The sequence below is a fragment of the Palaemon carinicauda genome, chromosome 1, assembly GCF_036898095.1.
Source record: "Palaemon carinicauda isolate YSFRI2023 chromosome 1, ASM3689809v2, whole genome shotgun sequence".
Taxonomy (NCBI): domain Eukaryota; kingdom Metazoa; phylum Arthropoda; class Malacostraca; order Decapoda; family Palaemonidae; genus Palaemon; species Palaemon carinicauda.
The window spans coordinates 132,461,678-132,481,677 of NC_090725.1; the positions used below are offsets into that span (position 1 = coordinate 132,461,678).

The window sequence follows — 20,000 nt, forward strand, 5'->3', positions numbered from 1 at the left end:
GCAGAACTATCCAAAACAATACAGAAACTAAAAAGCCAAAATATTCATAAACATAATCAGACCTAAATTGAGGAAACACTAGAGAAACTAAGAACCATCAAATTGATAAAAAGAAGACTTGGAACAGGGTGCCAATAGATATGATAACTTTGGAGTAATTTGTATTTTTCCTAACTATATAAAGCTTAAGTTCTTTACTAGGAGTAAGTTCAGCATAAGGAGGGTCTCACAGTCGTAATAAACTTTAGCGAGGTGGCAGTTAACCTCCTGACTGAGGGAAGGTGATGGTGAGATAATTATGTGTAAAGAACTTTAGGTGTAGTTAGGAAAAATACAAATTCATTCCAAATTTTTCATTTATTCCTACATGTACAAACCCTTGTTCTCTACTAGGAGACTCACCAGAAGGTATGTGGAAGTGCGTTTAACTGGCTGAACACTTACCCAGGATTGACACATGCTTTCTTCAGGGTGAAGGGATTGATCTAGAGCATGGTTAATGACTTCTTTGATCCAAGAGAAGACTGTGTTCCGTGTAACCTTCCTCTTAACCTTGCCCATACTGAGAAGTTGCTCTGCTTGTATGTTCTCAGGACAAAGTAACAGTTGATATTTATCAAAGGTTACAGCCCTAGAGTTCACTACAGCAGGATTTTGAGTCTTTGCAATAAAATCAGGGACAGAACTGAGAGCAACTTGCTCCCATTCCTTGGAATGGCCCATGCCGTACAAGAGATCACGAGGCTTGCTTACTCTCTTCGCTGAGGCAAGAGAGAGAGTAGGAAAACCATATTGAAAGTCAAGTCCTTGTCGGAGGCTCAACTCAACAGTTGGAAAGGAACTTTTTAAGAGAATGGAGGACACTAACCACGTTCTAAAGAGGAGATCTCATTTCTGGCTGAGGGCAAGATAACTCAAAGATCCAAATGAGCAATAACAATTATGTCAAAGAAGAAATAGGAACCCCGTTCAGTCTAAAAATCTGGCTCAAGGCCGAGCAATAGCCTTTCACCCCTGAGCTGAGCTGAGATTTTCCTTTAGGAGATACAATTGAAACTCGGCTATCTGAGAGGAGAGATACCCCTTCCACGACACCAACCACAATAGATGACCCACTTTGCCTGATACATTGCAATAGATGACCTCCTGAGGTATCTAGACATCCTTTTCGCCACTGGTCACAGAAAGCCCTTCTTAGTAAAGAGATGCTGGATAACCTCCAGGTTTGAAATTACAGAGATGCGACTGCTCTGTGAGTGTGGTTGATGAAGAAGATAGGTCAAATGGTATAACTCCTTCGCAACCTCTGTCAACATCACCAGAAGATCCTGGTATGACTGCATGTTACCATAAAGGAGCTATGAGTATCATAGTCAGGTTGGACGAAGATCTCGCTTTGTTGAGGAACCTTTTGATCCGACAAAATGGGTTCAATGTATGGCCGTCCTGAAAAAAAAAACCCGTGGATCCTGTACTAGCAAGCAGTATAATGAAGGCTTCTGGCTTAGGGACATCACAAACAGGTCTATTAGAGGTGAACCAAAAAAAAAAGACGTTCGGATCCAACTATCTGAGTATTTTGGCTCAGGTTGTCCGTAAGGATTTTCTTGCCTGGGACAAACGAGGCTGAAATATATATATATATATACACATATATATATATATATATATATATATATATATATATATATACTGTATTTCTAAAACAAATATATATATATATATATATATATATATATATATATTTATATATATAAATATAGAATATATATAATTATATATATGTATATATACATGTAGAATATATACATATATATATATATATATATATATATATATATATATATATATATATATATATACATATATATGTATGTAAGTATGTATATATGTACATACAAACACACACACATATATAGGCCTATATATACATATATACATGCAGAGAGAAAGGAAGAAATAAAGAAAGAAAGGCATTAGCGGAATGGAGAGCTGTAAATAGTAGATTTTTATATTTGCAAAGTTTTAATCAAAACAGGGCAATATGAGTATTATAGTTTACTATGCACCAACAAATGAATCCCCTGAAGAAAGGAAAGATGAATGCTATGAAGAACTGCAGAATGTAATAGATGAGATCCCTGAGAGAGATATGAAAATTATGATTAGTGAATTCAATGCTAAAGTTGGAAGGAATAATCAAGGTATAGAGAATGTGATGGGTGTTGAGGGTCTTCGCAAAGTTGCAAATGAAAATGGAGCACATTTTATGCGTTTTTCTTCAACAAACAATCTTGGTGTTGGAGGTACTCTTTTCCAGCACAATGATATCCACAAATATACATGAACTTCACCATGTGGCAATTACAAAAATCAAATACATCACATAGTCATCAATTAAGAGAGAGAAGGAGAATTCTGAGAAATGTAAGAAGCTATAGAGGTGCAGGTATTGGTATTGATCACCAGCTCCTCATTGCTGCACTGAAATTAAAACTGATAGCACCCAACAGAAAGGTAGATAGAATACCTAGGTAGTGAAGTTTTGTATCATGTAGTTGTAAGGAGAAAACTATGGATATCAAATGATACTTGTGATACTATAAATATGGGACAAAGACAGAAATTGATTGTTGAAATTTTTCGAGGAAGTAATGAAAATTACAAGGTAGAGTATTCGAAGTATTCCAGTATTAATAGGGAAGTCAAAAGAAAAACTATGAAGGACCGGAGAGAATATTTAGACAAGAAAGCAGACGAGGCTGACAAAGCTATGCATTCAGGGAGTGGCTTTGTTGTAAGAATTGCTCTTAGAATTATTTATGAAATTTCTACTGAGGCAAAGAAGAAGCATATACCCATCAAAACGAGAGATGGATCTGTTATAACAGCAGAGGATGAAGAAAGGCCATGAATAGGAGATACGAAGGGAATAATTTGATTGATATACCTGAAGCTGAGGAAACCTTTGATATGCCCAGGAATGAATTAAGTTTGTTTGAAGTCAAAGTCATTAAAAAACTAGAGAGGGGAAGTCTCGGATACGATGAAATAACTGCTGAGATGATATTAGCCAAAAATGAAGGGACACGGAAGACTTAAAAGATTATTTTGTAGAATGTGGCATGAAGAGGCAAAACCATGGTGAAAATGGCGAAAAACGGAGATCTGACTGATTAAATAATAACAGAGACATCACACTTATGTTAGTTGTCATGAATGTATATAGTATGCTTATTCTAGAGACTAGTAGAGAGAAAGATTGATGAAAAGCTAAGAGATGAACAAGCAGGATTTAGAATAGATAGAAGTTGTACTGATCAAATTTTCATTATGAGACATATACAGTAATGTGTAGGATATAGAAGTCCACTTTTGATGGCATTTTTGGACTATGAAAAAGCCTTTGATAGTGTGCACCGGCCAATTTTATGGAGAGTCCTTCGTTATTATGGAATTCCTCTTGAATATGTAAATTTGATTAAATCTCTACATTAGCATAGCAAGTCCAATCTTAATGTTACTGGAGTCCTATCAAATGAATTTCCAGTGAAAAGTGGAGCACTCCAAGGGAATGTGTTGTCACCTATGTTTTTTTTATCCTCCTCATGGATTTTGTAATGCATAAAGCAGTTGGGGGTGGTGAAGGATTGGACTGGATTGGTAACAGGAAATTGGCTGACCTAGAGTATGCTGATGATGATGCCCTAACTATCAGAACACCACAGGACTTGCAAAACCTGCTTACCAGAATGCATGAAATATCACATGAGGTTGGGCTCAAGGTAAATAGAAGAAAGACCGACATGATGAGAACGGAATATACAACAGAAGATGAAATATCATTTGATGTAAAAACGATTAATGAGTTGGAATCATTTAGATATTTAGGAACTATGATATCTAATACAGGATCTTTAGAATTTGAGTTTAATGAAAGATTAAGAAAACCAAATCAGACAATAGCTAGATTAAGTAAAAATTGGAAATCAAATCGCCTGAAATTACATATAAAAATGAGGCTATATATCAGATTAGTGAGATTGGCGTTACTTTAATGACATGAGTTGTGGTATGACAACGAAACGATATCCAACAGATTTTTTAGATTTGAGAACAAATCCTTCAGAAGAATACAGTATTGGGAGGTAAATGGCAGTATGGAATTAGAAATTGAATTATGAGAGATTACTCGAGTGCCATATGTGGATGAGATCATGGTGATGGGTAGATGAAGAAGGTATGGGCATGCTCTTTGCACTCCCCAAGAGAGATTAGTTCACCAAACTTTCAACTGGGCTCCACAAGGCAATAGAGGAGTTGGAAAATTCAGGCTTACATGGCTGAGGACTATGAAACAGGAAGTAGGAGATGATGAATCATGAAGTATTGTTTTAAAAGCTCAAAATAGAGACGACTTACAAAATGTAATCAAGGCCCTTTGTGTCAATAGGCGAAGGAGGAGATGATGATGTTGATACACATTCATATATCATTATCATAATCTCCTCCTGCGCCTATTGACGCGAGGGTCTCGGTTAGATTTTGCCAGTCGTCTCTATCTTGAGCTTTTAAATCAATACTTCTCCATTCCTCATCTCCTACTTCGCGCTTCATAGTCCTCAGCCATGTAGGCCTGGGTATACTAACTCTTCTAATGCCTTGTGGAGCCCAGCTGAACGTTTAGTGAACTAATCTCTCTAGGGGAGTGGGAAGAGCATGCCAAAACCATCTCCATCTACCCCTCATCATACTCTCATCAACAGATGGCACTTGAGTAATCTCTCTTATAGTTTCAATTCTAATCCTGCCCTGCCATTTAAATCCCAATATCCTTTTGAGGGCTTTGTTCTCAAATCTACTAAATCTCTTGGAGAATGTCTCATTGTCATACCATGACTCATGTCCATAGAGTAACACCGATCTCACTAAACTGATATATAGTCTGATTTTCATATGCAATTCCAGGCGATTTTATTTCCAAATTTTACTTAACCTAGCCATTGTCTGGTTTGCTTTTTTCAATCTTTCACTAAACTCCAATTCTATGGAACCTGTATTGGAGATTATAGTTCCTAAATATTTAAAGGATTCTACGTAATTAATCCTTTCTCTTTCCAATGATATTTCATCTTCCATTGCATGCTCCATTCTCACCATCTGTCTTTCTTCTATTTATCTTTAGCCCAACCTCGTGTGATATTTCATGCATTCTGGTAAGCAAGCATTGCAAATCCTGTGGTATTCGGCTAACAAGGACAGCATCATCAGCATACTCTAGGTCTGCTAAATTCCTATCACCAATACAGTCCAATCCTTCTCCACCATCACTGACTCTTCTATGTATTACAAAGTCAATGAGGAGGATAAACAACATAGGTGACAACACATTCCCTTGGAGTAATCTGCTGTTCACTGGAAATTCATTTGATAAGACTCCATTAACATTAACTTTGCAATTGCTATGCTCATGAACAGACTTAATCAAATTTACATATTTAAGAGGAATTCCATAATAACACAGGGCTCTCCACAATATTGGCTGGTACACAGTATCAAAGGCTTTTTCATAGTCTACAAATGCCATCAAAACTGGATTTCTATATTCTACTTATTTCTGTACATGTCTCAAAAGGAAAATTTGGTCAGTGCAACTTCTACCTTTTCTAAGTCCTGCTTGTTCATCTCTCAGCATTTCATCAATTTTTCTCTCCAGTTTCTTTAGAATAAGCATAATATATATATTGATAACAACTGACGTAAATGTTATGCCTCTGTAATTATTGCCATCAGTCAGGTCTCATTTTTTTTTCTTCACCAACACGCCTAGCTCCCATTCACCAGGTTTTGCCTCTTCATGCCACATTTTACAAAATAATCTAGTAAGTACTCTGGGAGTCACTTCATTTTCGGCCAGTATCATCTCGGCAGTTTTTCTGTCATATCCCGGAGCTTTCCATCTCTAGTCTTTTTAGGATAGCTTCTACTTCAAACACACTGAATCCATTCATGGTCACATCAAGGTCTTCATTAGCTTCAGGTATATCTATCAAATCATTTCCTTTACATCTCCTATTCAAAACCTCACTAAAGTGTTCCATCCAACCTTGTCTTTCTTCCTCTCCTGTTGTTGTAACAGAGCCATCTCTATTTTGTTCCAGTTGACATTTCTTTGATATTTGTATGAGCAATTCTTACACCATAGCCACTTCCTGAATTCATAGTTTTGTCAGCCTCATCTGCTTTAGTGTTTAAATATTCTCTCCAGTCATTCCTGGCTTTTCTTTTGACCTCACTGTCAATACGGGAATACATAGCATGCTCTACCTTGTAATTTTCATAACTTCCTCGAAATCTTTCAACAATCAATTTCTGTGTTTTACTTCATTTTTATAGTATCCCAAGTATCATCTGATATCCAAGGTTTTCTCCTTGTATCTGAGTGTCCTAAGAGTTTACTACCAACTGACTGATATATGTTCTTAATATCAGGTCAGTCTTAAATAATTGTCTGGTCTTCGTCTCTTATAATCTTTAAGACCGCAAATCGATTCTTACATTCAATTACAAATGTTTCCCTGTACTCTTCTTCTAAAAGCTTAGTTGTATCAAACCTAGGTATTGTAGCCCTCTTTCTGTTGGGTGCTTTCAGTTTTAATTTCAGTGTGGCAATGAGGAGCTGGTGATCACTACCAATATCTGCCCCTCTATAGCTTCTTACATTTATCAGAGTCATTCTTTCTTTATTAATGGCAATGTGATCTATCTGATTTTTGTAATTGCCACATGGTGAAGTCTGTGTATACTTGTGGATGTCCTTGTGTTGAAAAATAGTATCTCCAATGACAAAGTTGTTTGCTGAACAGAAACTTATGAAATGTGCTCCATTTTCATTTGCAACTTCGCCATGACCCTCAGCACCCATCACTTTCTCTATCCGTTGATTATTTCTTCCAACTTTCGCATTGAAGTCGTCAATCACAACTTTCATATCTCTCTCAGGGATTTCATCAATTAACCTTTACAGTTCTTCATAGTATTCATCTTTCCTTACTATTTGTTGCAGCATAGCAAACTATTATACTCCTATTGCTCTGCTTTGATTTGAACTTTAGTATTTATAAACCGGGAGATTCTTAGCGCCCCGCTATGCCCGGAGCAGGGGGGCTATTCTTTCATCTTCTCTTTCTATGACTGACTAAATCCTAAGAGGATTCATTGGCTAGATACATAAAAGGATAGCCAGTTACTTGTGATATGCAATGCCTATCTATCTAAGGCAAGTGACCCCTGCCGGTCCATCTTAATTCTAGTTAGATCTTCAGCCAGGTATCAGGATTAAAGCTAATGAGACAGTTTGTCCATTGCGTTCGACTCAATCCATCTCCCTGCTGCCAGTGACTTCATTAAGATTTAGGCAGGCATTTCCTCCACACCCAAAGCTCTCATTACTCTACGATGTTGCTCATTCGCTTGTACGAGTACAACCGTTGGCAACCATGGATTGCTAAGATATACCGACTAGCACGGTATATCATATATATATATATATATATATATATATATATATATATATATATATATATATTTATATATATATATATATATATATATATATATAAAATCTGTATATATATCTTTACGAATAGCGAATTACATAAATTCCCGAGCTCCCAAACTCACCTGCTTTATATTACTTAATCTGATACACAAGAGAAATACCTCCGAGCTCTGAGAATAATACACAACTCCCAGATGATAATGTATATGAACACAATATCTAAAGATCTCTTTACGTTACACTCAAAACAAAAACTGGGTAATTACTTTACTTTTAACGGGAACTATTCTTGAATCAACCTCTTTCTTCGGTTCTTAGTGAGGTTATACGAACAAAGATCTGAACTAATTATTGGTGATCGAAATAATACACACTATAAAGATAAACATTCAATATTAAAAATTAACGAATTAAAAAGTTGACACCAAAAATATTTCACTCAAAATATTAAATCTCAACTAAATTACACTCTATAAAAATTATACAATTACTTGTTTCACTAGAAATGAATTTATAAAAATATCAAATTTTGACAATTAATAAAAAAAAAATAGACACTTTAGTATTATAGAAAATAAAATTTACACTTACATATACTCGACTGTTACTCTTATGTCCTTTGGCTCACGCAAAATAAATACACTTCACAGTTTAACCTAATTACACAGGGTCAGTCACAAAAACCAATTAATTTTTATAATATTCTGGTACTCACATATACTCGGTACTTCTTATAATTTAAACCACAGAAATTCCAATGTTTGAACAAACACTATTCACATTTGAGAGAAAACACTATGCATGTTGGAGAGGAAAACACTATGAACGTTGAAGAGGAGTTACGGAGTGGCTGAATAGATGCTGGAGAGGGCTGTCGGATGGTGGCTCTTCTGAGGGATATTCTGGATCTCTTCTGTCTCCTATGCATTGCTAGATCCTTATATATTAATTTATTTAAGAAACTTCTAGTAAATCATTCTCGTAGTGTGAGGTCATGACTCTAGCGGTGTAAGGTTGTCAACATGGCATAATGAAATGTACGGTACTATCGTCGCTTGCAAGGAAACTCTCAGCTAATGCCGTCCACCTCCTGTCGTAACATTAAAAAAAAGATTAAAATTTTAGTCTAGAACCTTTGTGCTTCTTCCAACCACGTGGAAACATAATGCAGTCCCTAGCGTGTGTGTCATACAACATACCTTTTAACAATATTACACAAGACTTGGTAACAAAACTACATGAAATGAAAATCTAATTGTTTAAAATAACGTAAATTCACAAATACGGAACTGAATTGAAATATAACTAAATGGCAGATGAAAGTCTTATATAATTTACATACATTTACTTAAACCTACTGGGGTGGAACTCACCTTGCAAGCTGGCTATACATCTCTTAAATACACAAATGAAATACATGAATAAAACAATCTACTCTCAAGTCAGACCAGCATCGTAAGGTAGCTCCCCACAAAAAAATTATATATCCCAGGCCTGAATCCACTTATTTAGCCCGAGATAGATAGCTTGCAACCACATTATCCTTATCTGATAAATGCTATACATTAATACAATATTTTTGTAAACATAACGACCACCGAGTTAACCTTTCATTATTATTCTTCATTTCATCGACAAAAGTTAAAGGATTGTGATCCGAATAATCCGCAATTTTCTTCATTCTGTGGTCTATTTACATATACTTCAAACTTCCTTATCACTGTAATTAACGCAAGCAGTTTTTTCAACTTTCGAGTAAGCTTGCTGAGGCTTCTTCAGCTCCGACGACATAAAACACATGAGGTGAAAATTTCCTTCGTATCCTTCTTACAATATGACAGCTCCAATCCCATTATCGGACACATCCACTTGGATAAGGAATTTCTTGTTGAAATCGGGTGCTTGTGGTATCAGTTTCAAAGTTTATATGGCCTTCCTTTGACTTGTCCTCCTTCCTGGTATTTCGATAACGTAAGTCAGGTCACTGATCTCCAGAATCCGGAATGGTCCTTGGAATTTGTTGGCTAGAGGGAATCTCCTTATCGGTAAGTAAACCACCACCTGTTGTCCTAATGCAAACTGTTTGTTCTTACTTTTCTTACCAAACCTTTTCTTCGGCTTTCCTGGGCTCATTTTCAGGTTTTAGAGGGAAATCTTTCTATTTCGCCAGTCCTTTTCTGCAAGTTCTTGACATATTCTCCATCCATTTCCTCTCAATCTTTCCATTTTTCTGCCAACATTTTAGTTGATCCTTTGCTGAAGGGTTCTCCTTGTGCTTCAATTGGGTGTAAGGGAGCCTTCTTGATGTACTCGTTAGGCTTTCCAGCCATCTCACAAACGTGACATGCACGGCAAAACTGGCTCACATCCCTATGCATTCCAGGCCAGAAAAAGTGTTTCATAATCTTCTCTGTCATCCTTCTTATTTCCATGTGTCCCATCTCATGTGCTACGGCGATCACCTTTCTTCTCAGCTGTGCGGGATTCAATATCTGATGGTATGTGCCCCCTTCAGCATTCCCAGGGATATCGGCGGGTGTATGCTTCCTCATAAGCACCCCATCATTGAGGTAATAACAGGTGGGAGACTGCTGCACCTCTGTCTCATCCACCACACGGTATAATAATTCTGTTAATGTCACATCCTTCCGCTGCAATCTTATCAACCTTTTTTGACTCACTTGTCCTACTTCTAACGCTGAGTTTTCTATTTCTTCCAAATCCATTGCTTCCTTGTCTTCCTGTTCATTCATCTGCCATTTTCTTCTTGAGGGCTCTCTTAGGAGCTCTCCTCTTGCTTACTATCATGGGAAACCTCTTCTTCCGTGACCAAATCTTCCAAGTTCATCGTTCCTTTGGCTTCTCTGTCTTCTTCTGCAGCCACTTTCTTTGTCATACTCCTTGTCGTCACACAACTAGAAACAGATACGAGTAGTCCTTCTCTAGTTCAGTCATAGGACTATACTTCAGTGGTTTCTCCGTTACAATGGGACAAGGGACAAACGGCACTCTACCAACCTCATTTTCGTGTAGGACTTCCACTCCTTCAGCAGCCAATGAATCCTTTACTGGAAAATAAAAAATGACCTGTCACCAACTCTCATGACAGTTTCAAACTGCAAATGGGGTTAACCTCCTCACATCCTATTCCCTTCAAAAGGATTGAATCTCCTTTGACAGACTGTTCCACCAACGAGTGTACATCTCTTGTCACCACGCTATGATTAGATCCTGTGTTGCACAATATCTTGACTTGCTTGCTCCCATCCAGAGCGGCTAACATACCTTCACAATTATATGGTTGCAAGTCATCCACGCTGTTTGGGGTTGTCGTTTTCGCCGTGTAAACGTTAGCTGTTTTATTTTCCTCGTCGACCTTTCCTGTTTGATTCTTTGTCTTTGTATTCTGTGGAGTTGAATTATCCTTAACCACTTGGGCGACTGCTTTCGGTTGGTTCGACCAACATTCCTTACTAATATGTCCCTTTTTGCCATTGCTTACTGATATGGCCTTTTTTGCTACACTTATAACAGACAATATTAATCTTCTGCACGTCTTTCACAACACCTAAAGGAGGATGATTCGACGGTTGTTGCTTTGATACTATCGCATTCTGCTTTGGAACAGTACCCGTGGTACTTCCACTGTAACTATTGAACTTGTTCCCATAGTTATTACTGAACAGGTTTCCATGGTTTGGCCAATACTTGACACTTGGTTGGAATGATGGTTGACACTTCTTATCTGAGGAGGGTTTACGACTGATAATATTATAATCTTCGCTCTGTGAAGCGGCTCTTTCATGTTTCTTCACCTCTCTCTCTAAAGTACTTTTGAATATGTTCAGGAATTCCTCGTAAATATTATTCCACTACTATCAGTTCTTCTAAATCAGCCATCTCTCACTTTGGTAGCCTTTAACCATCTTTTAAAACATTGTCGTACCTGATAACCGTAAACCAGGAAAATAATTTTCTTGTCCTTCCACAAACTTCAGAAACTTTCATTATAGTATTCAGGGGTCATCGGTTACACTTACAGCACTCTCCTTTTAACTTCTTGATACTCCTTCCTCTAGTCCTGAGACAAGGCAAGATACACACTGCATCCTTTTCCAATAAGAACTATCTGCGATAACACATACCATTTATCTTCTGGCCGTTCCATCGTCGATGCGATCATTTCAAAATGATCGAAGAACTCGTTCGGAGCTTCTTCCGTGAATTTTGGGATCAATGTCTGTGCATTCGCCACATTAAACACGGGATCGTGCATAGCAGGGGTCACACTTGTTTGAGTTGGCAACAATCTAGCACGAGCATTCAACAGTTCCAATTCCCTTGCATGTCTTCCAACTTCTCTTGCTTCTTCTCTCTTTTCTCCCATATACCTCGCATGTCTTGCAATTTCCCTTACTTCTCTCTCTCTCTTTCTTCCCATCTTGCAATTTCTGTTGTCTCTTCCCTCTCTCTTCCCATTCCTCGCATTCTGCTATCATCAACTTAATCAAATTCTCTTCCTCTGCAATTCGTCTAACCACAGCCTCTACATTCATTTCTGCTTTCGTTCCTTCAGTTTGTGGGTCATCTGATACTTGCTTCTCTACGAATTCTGCTTCAGCCTTCTCCAAAAGGTCTCGAGCTGCTGCAATATCTTCTTCTAGCAACTTTCAAGATTCTATCAATGCTTCTAAGGCTAGACACTTCATTTGGGCTTTAATTATTCCCCTAGTTGCATGGCCCCCACATGCCATTAAAATAGCTAGCCACTGAGCTTTAGTTACATTAGCTTTCGACAATTCCTGAGCAATTGAGTTTTCCAAAAACTCTTGTACATTTAATTGTGCCATCTTGTACTTTACAAATAACTTTAGCTCTCCAAGAAATATATCCTAACAATACACGGAATCCTATGCCCACTAAACTGGTCAAACCTTTCATCAAAACATGGCCCTAATATCACCAATATTTATACTTGCTAGATCCTAGGGTTTGGGCACCAAAAATTATATATTACAACTAGCGAATTACGTATATTCCCGAGCTCCCAGACTCACCTGCTTTATATTACATAATCTGATACATCATCATCATCATTATCCCCTCCTACGCCTATTGACGCAAAGGGCCTTGGTTAGATTTCGCCCGTCAGCTCTATCTTGAGCTTTTAACCCTTTAAGGTCCACCCTAGGTTTTATGGGAAACTTTAAAAATTCCTTTTAGTATGTTGTAGTATTAGAAAATACAAGACCTTTTTATTCTTGTGTACTTTTAAAAAATTTTCCAAATTACCGAAATAATTGCATGCAATGAAGTATCCCATTTGGGTACCTTGGGCGAGTTTACGCGGACCACGCTCATCCCATATGGGATCTATTGGACCATAACGGCACAGATTTTGAAGTTTCGCCCAACATTGTTTTTTTAGTTCTAATGTATAACAGAAAGTTTTTTTATAGTGCCAATGTATAACAGAAACACATATATGGCTTAACAATTTAATTAAATAAGAAATACGTTATAAATACAAGAAAATACAATATTCAATAAATACAAAAATACTATAAAAATACAAAAATACTCTGAAAATGCAAAAAATATAATAAACCTTACTCATCATTGATAAAATAGAAACATTATAAAACTTACTTTAAAATCTATTGAAAAAGAGCAAAAACAAAAATTACTTGGAAATCTTATGAAACAAAGCAAAACAATTACGATTTTCAGTGAGGCAAAGGGCCACCTTGCACTCCTCACACATCCAGCGAGACCTGTGGATGTGGCCTGCAGTTGAACAGAACTTGCAGGTCTGCCTCATGGTGACATGCTTTGGCATGTGTAGGGCAGTGGCATCCTGGCGTGACTCTATACTTGGCAAAACTGCCCGTTGGCCCCTTTTGGGCAAAGGGACATCCCTGGTGCCAAGAGAATTTCTAGTAATCCTGAAGTTTGATGTCTTGAAACTTCTCAGCCAATTGGAGATATCCAGTCGGAAGTCCTTGAGGGGCTTTGGGTTCGTCTGCAAAGCCAAGCAATCCCTCTTGTACAGAATCCAAGCGTTGCAGATGATCAGGTCCAGGAGGTAAGCAAAGAGCCTCATGTAGTACCTCTTTGCTCTGAAGGGGGTCTTGTAGAGGTGTGTCAACATGTCACTTTTGTCGATGCCACCCATGCGGTTGTTGTACATCTGGATGGCAGATGGACAAGGAATGGGAACCTTCTTCTTCTGTGCCCTGTCGTACCGCTCCACTGTTCCCATGGGGTTGACACCGACATCAGTGGACAAGATTGTCACGACGCTGTTGTCCTTCCATCTTGCAACGAGGATGCCATCAGAAGAGACGTAGTCCAGTGTGCCCCTTTGCGTCGTCTTCTTGCTCATCTCCTTCACAGACTTCAGGGGAGGATGTCCAACTCGGTTTTCCCTGGCAGTTCCCACATACCGGCATCCATACTTCGATCTCAGGTACTTAGCCAACCCTATACTGGTGAAGTAGTTGTCTGCATACACTGCTGCGTGACTTGGGTCCTTGATGGTCTTAACAAGGGAGACAACAAACTTGGAAGTGACAGACATGGCATTCTCCTCTTCAGACAGCTGAGTAGGGTGGCTCACAAAGGTTGTCTCCCCTTGGTACATAAGAATATCATGCACAAATCCATCCACGCTGGAGCGGCAGAACAACTTGTAGCCCCACTTGTCAGGCTTCTTGGCTACATACTGGCGAAGGTTACCAGCCCTTGTGCCCTTGTAGGCAACCATCACTTCATCAATGGAATGGATAGGAGTCTCGGGAACTTTCAGGAACTCTCTGGTGACCTTGCTGAAGGGGACTCTCACCTTGAAGAACCGATCTTGGGAGCCTGCTGCCTGGTCATTGTCGTTGAAGTGAAGTGATGATCGAATGGCCTTGAAGCGGTTCCTGGACATGAAGTCTGCAACCTGAGGAATCCTGGTCTTCACGGCCCAGAAGTCGACGATGCTAGGGAGAGGAACCAGGCCCATGTATATGATGAGGCCAAGGAAAACCATGACATCCTCTTCTGATATGTGGAAGTTACTGCCTACATCCTTCTGTCTTGAGTACAGGTTGGACTGGAAAACGATGTGATCCCTCAATTCAGCTGTGAAGAACTGAGAGAAATACTCATAAGGTTCCCTCAAGAAGTCCGGCTGTGGATGAATGAAGTCGGGCAGGGGTTGGATGTCAATGTCGTCCTTCTTCCATTCACCAACACGAGGCCTCTTAGGGTTAACCTCACCTTCACCTTCCTCTTCCACAGGCATCTCCTGAGGGACAACAACATTGACCCTGCGACCTGAAACAAGAATAAATAAGTGAAACAGTAAATGAACCGTGTGTGCTGGTGTGTGTGCATGCATGTGTGTGCATGTGTATGTCAGTGAGTATGCATGTGTGTGCATGTGTATGTCAGTGAGTATGAATGTGTGTGCATGTGTATGTCAGTGAGTAAGCATGTGTGTGCTTGTGTATGTCAGTGAGTATGCATGTGTGTGCATGTGTATGTCAGTGAGTATGAATGTGTGTGCATGTGTATGTCAGTGAGTATGCATGTGTGTGCATGTGTATGTCAGTGAGTATGCAAGTACACAAATAAGTTTAAAAAATACTTATTGTTTACAAAAATTTAAAGAGCAACACAATGAAAACAAATTTAAAGAGCAACCATTGTAACAACTAGGCTTTTAAATTTTTTTTTTAAACAAATCTCTCTCTCTCTCTCTCTCTCTCTCTCTCTCTCTCTCTCTCTCTCTCTCTCTCTCTCTCCATCTCCATCTCCATCTCTCTCTCTCTCTCTCTCTTTCTCTCTCTCTCTCTCTCTCTCTCTCTCTCTCTCTCTCTCTCTCTCTCTCTCATACTAACCTCTAGCATTGGGAGGGTCAAAAGCATCCTCCAGAGTAAGGCCTTCGTCGTCAGGAACGTACGAAGGGTCGTCGTCATCACTGTCGACATCCAAAGGGCTCACGTCGACATCACTTCCTTCAGCATCGTCAGGGGCAACCCATGGTGTACGTTCCTGAGTCTCCAATGCAGCGTTGCGATGCCCATAAAACGTATGGCCACGAAACTGCAAAAAAAAAAAAAATTAAAATCATGTAATGAAAAAAATGTAACTGCCTAACAAAAAAGTAATTTAATCCCTTGTAAGGTAATATTTTGAATGCACATGAGCCTAACATATCTAAATCATCACTATTATTTCTACAAATATGGTCAAAACTATTCACAAATGTCTCAGACAATCACTAAAATAAATTGCAAAAACGATGTGCGTCGTAACCTAGTGCGCGGTAGAACCGTTACGGTCCAATAGATCCCATATTGGATGAGCGTGGTCCGCCTAAACTCGACCGAGGTAGCCCATGCGGGATCTATACTTTTTCCGATAGTCACTATGACACGTCAGTAACACTACAGCCATTGAAACCCACATCAAAAGGTAAACATATCACTCGGCTTCACTATCCTACAGTCACTGTGTACTTACCATGATTACGAAGGTCGGGGGGGGGGGGAAACGTGGACGTTACTGCGACGGGTCTTGACACTTTTGCGGCTGGAGCACAAGTGAGGTGTCTTTGGAAGGAGCTACAGACTTGGCGAGAAGGGCAGGCGGCTTCTGATTGGCTGATTCGAAGAGCAGAGGCGTGTCTCTATGAGTTGCCAAAGCGTCAATTTCAGACAGGCATAAACATGTTCACCACGACTACCCAAAAGTAGCTGTTTTAAAGATCCCGTTTGGGCTATTTGGTCCTTAAAGGGTTAATTCAATACTCCCCCATTCATCATCTACTTCGCGCTTCATAGTCCTCAGCCATGTAGGCCAAGGTCTTCCAACTCTTCTAGTGCCTTCTGGAGCCCAGCTGAACGTTTGGTGAACTAATCTCTCTTTGGGAGTGCTGCAAAGAACCTGCCCAAACCATCTCCATCTAGCGCTCATCATTCTCTCATCAACATATGGTACTCGAGTAATTTCTCTTATAGTTTCATTTCTAATCCTGTCCTGCCATTTAACTCCCAATATCCTTCTGAGGGCTATGTTCTCAAATCTACTAAATCTATTGGAGATTGTTTCATTGTCATACCTTGACTCATGTCCAAATAGTAACACCGATCTCACTAAAGTGATAAATAGTCTGATTTGATTTCCAAATTTTACTTAACCTAGCCATTGTCTGATTTGTTTTTTTCAATCTTTCACTAAACTCTAATTCTAAAGACCTTGTATTGGAGATCATAGTTCCTAAATACTTATAAGATTCTACCTCAGCAATCCTTCCTTTACTTTTAACGGGAACTATTCTTGAATCATCCTCTTACTTCGGTTCTTAGTCAGGGGATCCGAGCAAAGCTCTGAACTAATTATTGGTGATCGAAATAATACACACTTTACAAAAATAAATATCTTCTATAGAAAAATTAACAAATTTAAAAATTAACACCAACAAAAAAATCACTCGAAATATTAAATCTGAACTAAACCTTAGACTAAGACAAAATGACACTATAAAAATTTTACAATCACTTGTTTTACTAGAATTGAATTTATGAAAATATTTAATTTTAACAATTAATGAAAAAAGTTGACACTTCAACACTAGAAAATAAATCAAATTTGCACTTTCATGTACTTACTGTTACTCTTATGTCCTTGGAATCAAACAAGGTTACGGAACGGTTAAGCAAATAAATACACTTCACAGTTTAACCCAATTACACAGGGCCAGTCACGAAAAATAATTAATTTTTATAATATACTGGTACTCACATGTACACTGCACTTCTTATAATTTAATCCACTGAAATTCCAATGTTTCCACAAACATTATTTACATTTGAGAGAAAATATTATGCATGTTGGAGAGGAAAACACTATGCACGTTGGGGAGGAGATATGTAGTGGCTGAATATATTCTGGAGAGGACTGTCAGACGATGGCTCTTCTGAGGAATAGGCTGGATCTCTTCTGTCTCCTATGCATTGCTAGGTCCTTATGTATAAACTTAATTTATTCCAGAAACTTCTAGTAAATCATTCTCGTAGCGTGAGGGCATGACTAGCGGTGTAAGGTTGCCAACTTGGCATAATAGAATTAGGGTACTATCGACGCTTACAAGGCAACTCTCTCAAGGACCTGGTGAACGTGGCATCCTGGCTGGATTGGTGGGCCACCACCTTGGTCGGCACCCAGATCCCAAAGGACTCAATGGAGCCTACAAAACGGGAGGCTCTGAACCAGTTGCTGGAGTCGGGTAGCCGAGCACTTAAATTCATGACGTTCCAGTCCTTGGCTCTCTCGGCTAACTGGGTTCTGCGGAGAAGAGACGCCCTATTCAAGAATCTTCCGGTCAAGATCCCCGAAAGGGAATCTCGGGCATTGAAGTATAGCTCCGTCTGGGGAGAATAACTATTTTCAACGAAGAAGGCGGAGGAAATCATGGAGAAACTGGCCAAGAAGAGGGAACTCTCCAGCCTGAAGCCGCAGACGGCTCGTCGCCCCGACTTCAGGAGGCCTGTGACGAAAGCGCCCGTGACAGTGCATCCCGTCCCAACCCATGGAAGACGAGAACCCCCGTCGGGCCAGTGGCCTACCTCAACGAATCCCTCCCGAAGGGGATCCTCCTCGGCACCACCCACGTATAGGAGCTCCTACTCCTCCGCCAGGAGAAGCCGAGCAGGCCGTTCCTCCCATAGGAGGTAAGATGGGAGGCCCCCCTTCCCTGCCCAAGCCTCAGGTAGGGGGATGCTTCAGTCTAGCATGGCAAGCATGAAAGCTCCACGGAGCAGATCCGTGGACAGTCTCAGTTCTGAGAGAGTGCTACAGGATTCCGTTCTTGGAACAACCGCCCCCGTTGATCCCAGCGTCCCATGGCGGACTGGTTGGTGTCCAAGGACCCAGCGAAGAGGGCTGCACTCGACGAAGAGGTCAACAAGATGTTGCAAAAAGGAGCCCTAGAAGCAGTGGAATTGCAGGGCCCGGGATTCTACAGCCGCCTGTTCCTAGTGGAGAAAGCGACGGGAGGTTGGAGGCCAGTAATAGACCTGTCAGCCCTCAACAAATTCATCAAGAAGATACCCTTCAAGATGGACACACCAAAGACTGTCATGGCGTCCTTGAGGGAAGGGGACTTTATGATATCTGTAGATCTCAAGGACGCCTACTTCCAGGTACCCGTCCACCCATCAAGCAGGAAGTTTCTTCGGGTGAAGTGGGGTGCCCAGGTGTTGCAATTCAAGGCCTTGTGTTTCGGTCTTTCAACAGCCCCCCAGGTATTCACGAGAGTGTTCACGATGGTCTCCGTTTGGGCACACGAACGGGGCATTCGTCTCATCAGATACCTGGACGACTGGCTACTCCTTTCATCCTCAAGGGAAGACTTGAAACGACAAGGCGAAGATCTTCTACGTTTGTTCAAAAACCTGGGCATCATGGTCAACTTGGAGAAGTCACAGTTAACCCCGGCCAACAGGACGACGTACCTGGGAATAGTACTCGACTCGTTGCAGGTCAAGGCATTCCTGTCCTCAGACAGACTAGACAACCTGGACCGGGTGCTCTTGCCCTTCCTTCGAGGACAACCCAGAAGAGCAAAGGATTGGCAGAGGTTGGTAGGACACCTGGTGTCCTTGGAGAAGCTGGTTCCCCACGGAAGACAGCACCTGAGGGTGGTTCAGTGGAACCTAAAAGAACAGTGGAACCAGAACATATCCACGGACTTAGTGGTGCCGGTCCTGCAGGAGACCAAACGGGCCTTAGAGTGGTGGCAGGATCGCTCACACACCTTGAGAGGGATGCCACTTTCCAACCAACCTCCGGAGCTACTTCTCTTCATGGACGCATCGAAGGAAGGGTGGGGAGCCCACCTCCAAGAAAGGATCGCAAAGGGAACGTGGACGGAAGAAGAGAAGTCCCTCCACATCAATGTCCTGGAAATGAGGGCAGTCCAGGAGGCCTGCTACCACTTCGAGGAGGACATGAGGGCGAACTCAGTAGCCCTAATGTCAGACAACGCAACCGTGGTGGCATACGTGAAGAAGGAGGGGGGACTGAGATCGAAGGAGTTGTGCGATCTGGCCCTTCAATTCCTAAGGTGGGCGGAGAAGGAGGACGTCAACCTGACGGCAAGGTTCATTCCGGGGAAGAAGAACGTCCTAGCAGACGGCCTCTGCAGGGCGGGGCAAGTAGTAGCGACGGAGTGGTCCCTACACCCACAAGTGGCAAGCCACATTATCCAGATGTGGGCGTCTAGGGTAATGGACCTGTTTGCAACAAGGTGGAACGCTCAACTCCCCGTATTTTGTTCTCCTGTCCCAGACCCGAAGGCGGCAATGGAAGACGCCTTTCAGCACAAGTGGGACGGCCTGGACGTGTACGCCTTTCCCCCCTTCTCCCTAATAAGACAAGTCCTCAA

At 40.5% G+C, this 20,000-nt stretch overlaps 2 protein-coding genes across 4 annotated transcripts in view; one reads left to right on the top strand and one right to left on the bottom strand.

Moving 5' to 3' along the window:
- The window catches only part of mRRF2 (mitochondrial ribosome recycling factor 2), a 464,036-nt gene that overhangs the window by 344,009 nt on the left and 100,027 nt on the right, over positions 1–20,000 (top strand). The gene's annotated exons all lie outside the window — the stretch shown is intronic.
- LOC137643198 (piggyBac transposable element-derived protein 3-like) lies at positions 13,046–16,331 on the bottom strand. Its single transcript, XM_068376049.1, has 3 exons — positions 16,076–16,331; positions 15,451–15,655; positions 13,046–14,884 (listed from the first exon to the last, which is right to left on the bottom strand). Exons 1-3 carry the CDS (start codon positions 16,076–16,078, stop codon positions 13,245–13,247), a joined length of 1,848 nt encoding a protein of 615 aa, XP_068232150.1. The 5' UTR covers positions 16,079–16,331; the 3' UTR covers positions 13,046–13,244.

What these genes read in the sequence shown, in the direction of transcription:
- LOC137643198 (XM_068376049.1), bottom strand. An exon ending in TGACCCTCCCAATGCTAGAG is followed by an intron (nt 14,885 to 15,450) that starts GTTAGTATGAGA and finishes TTCTTGTTTCAG; the next exon opens with GTCGCAGGGTCAATGTTGTT.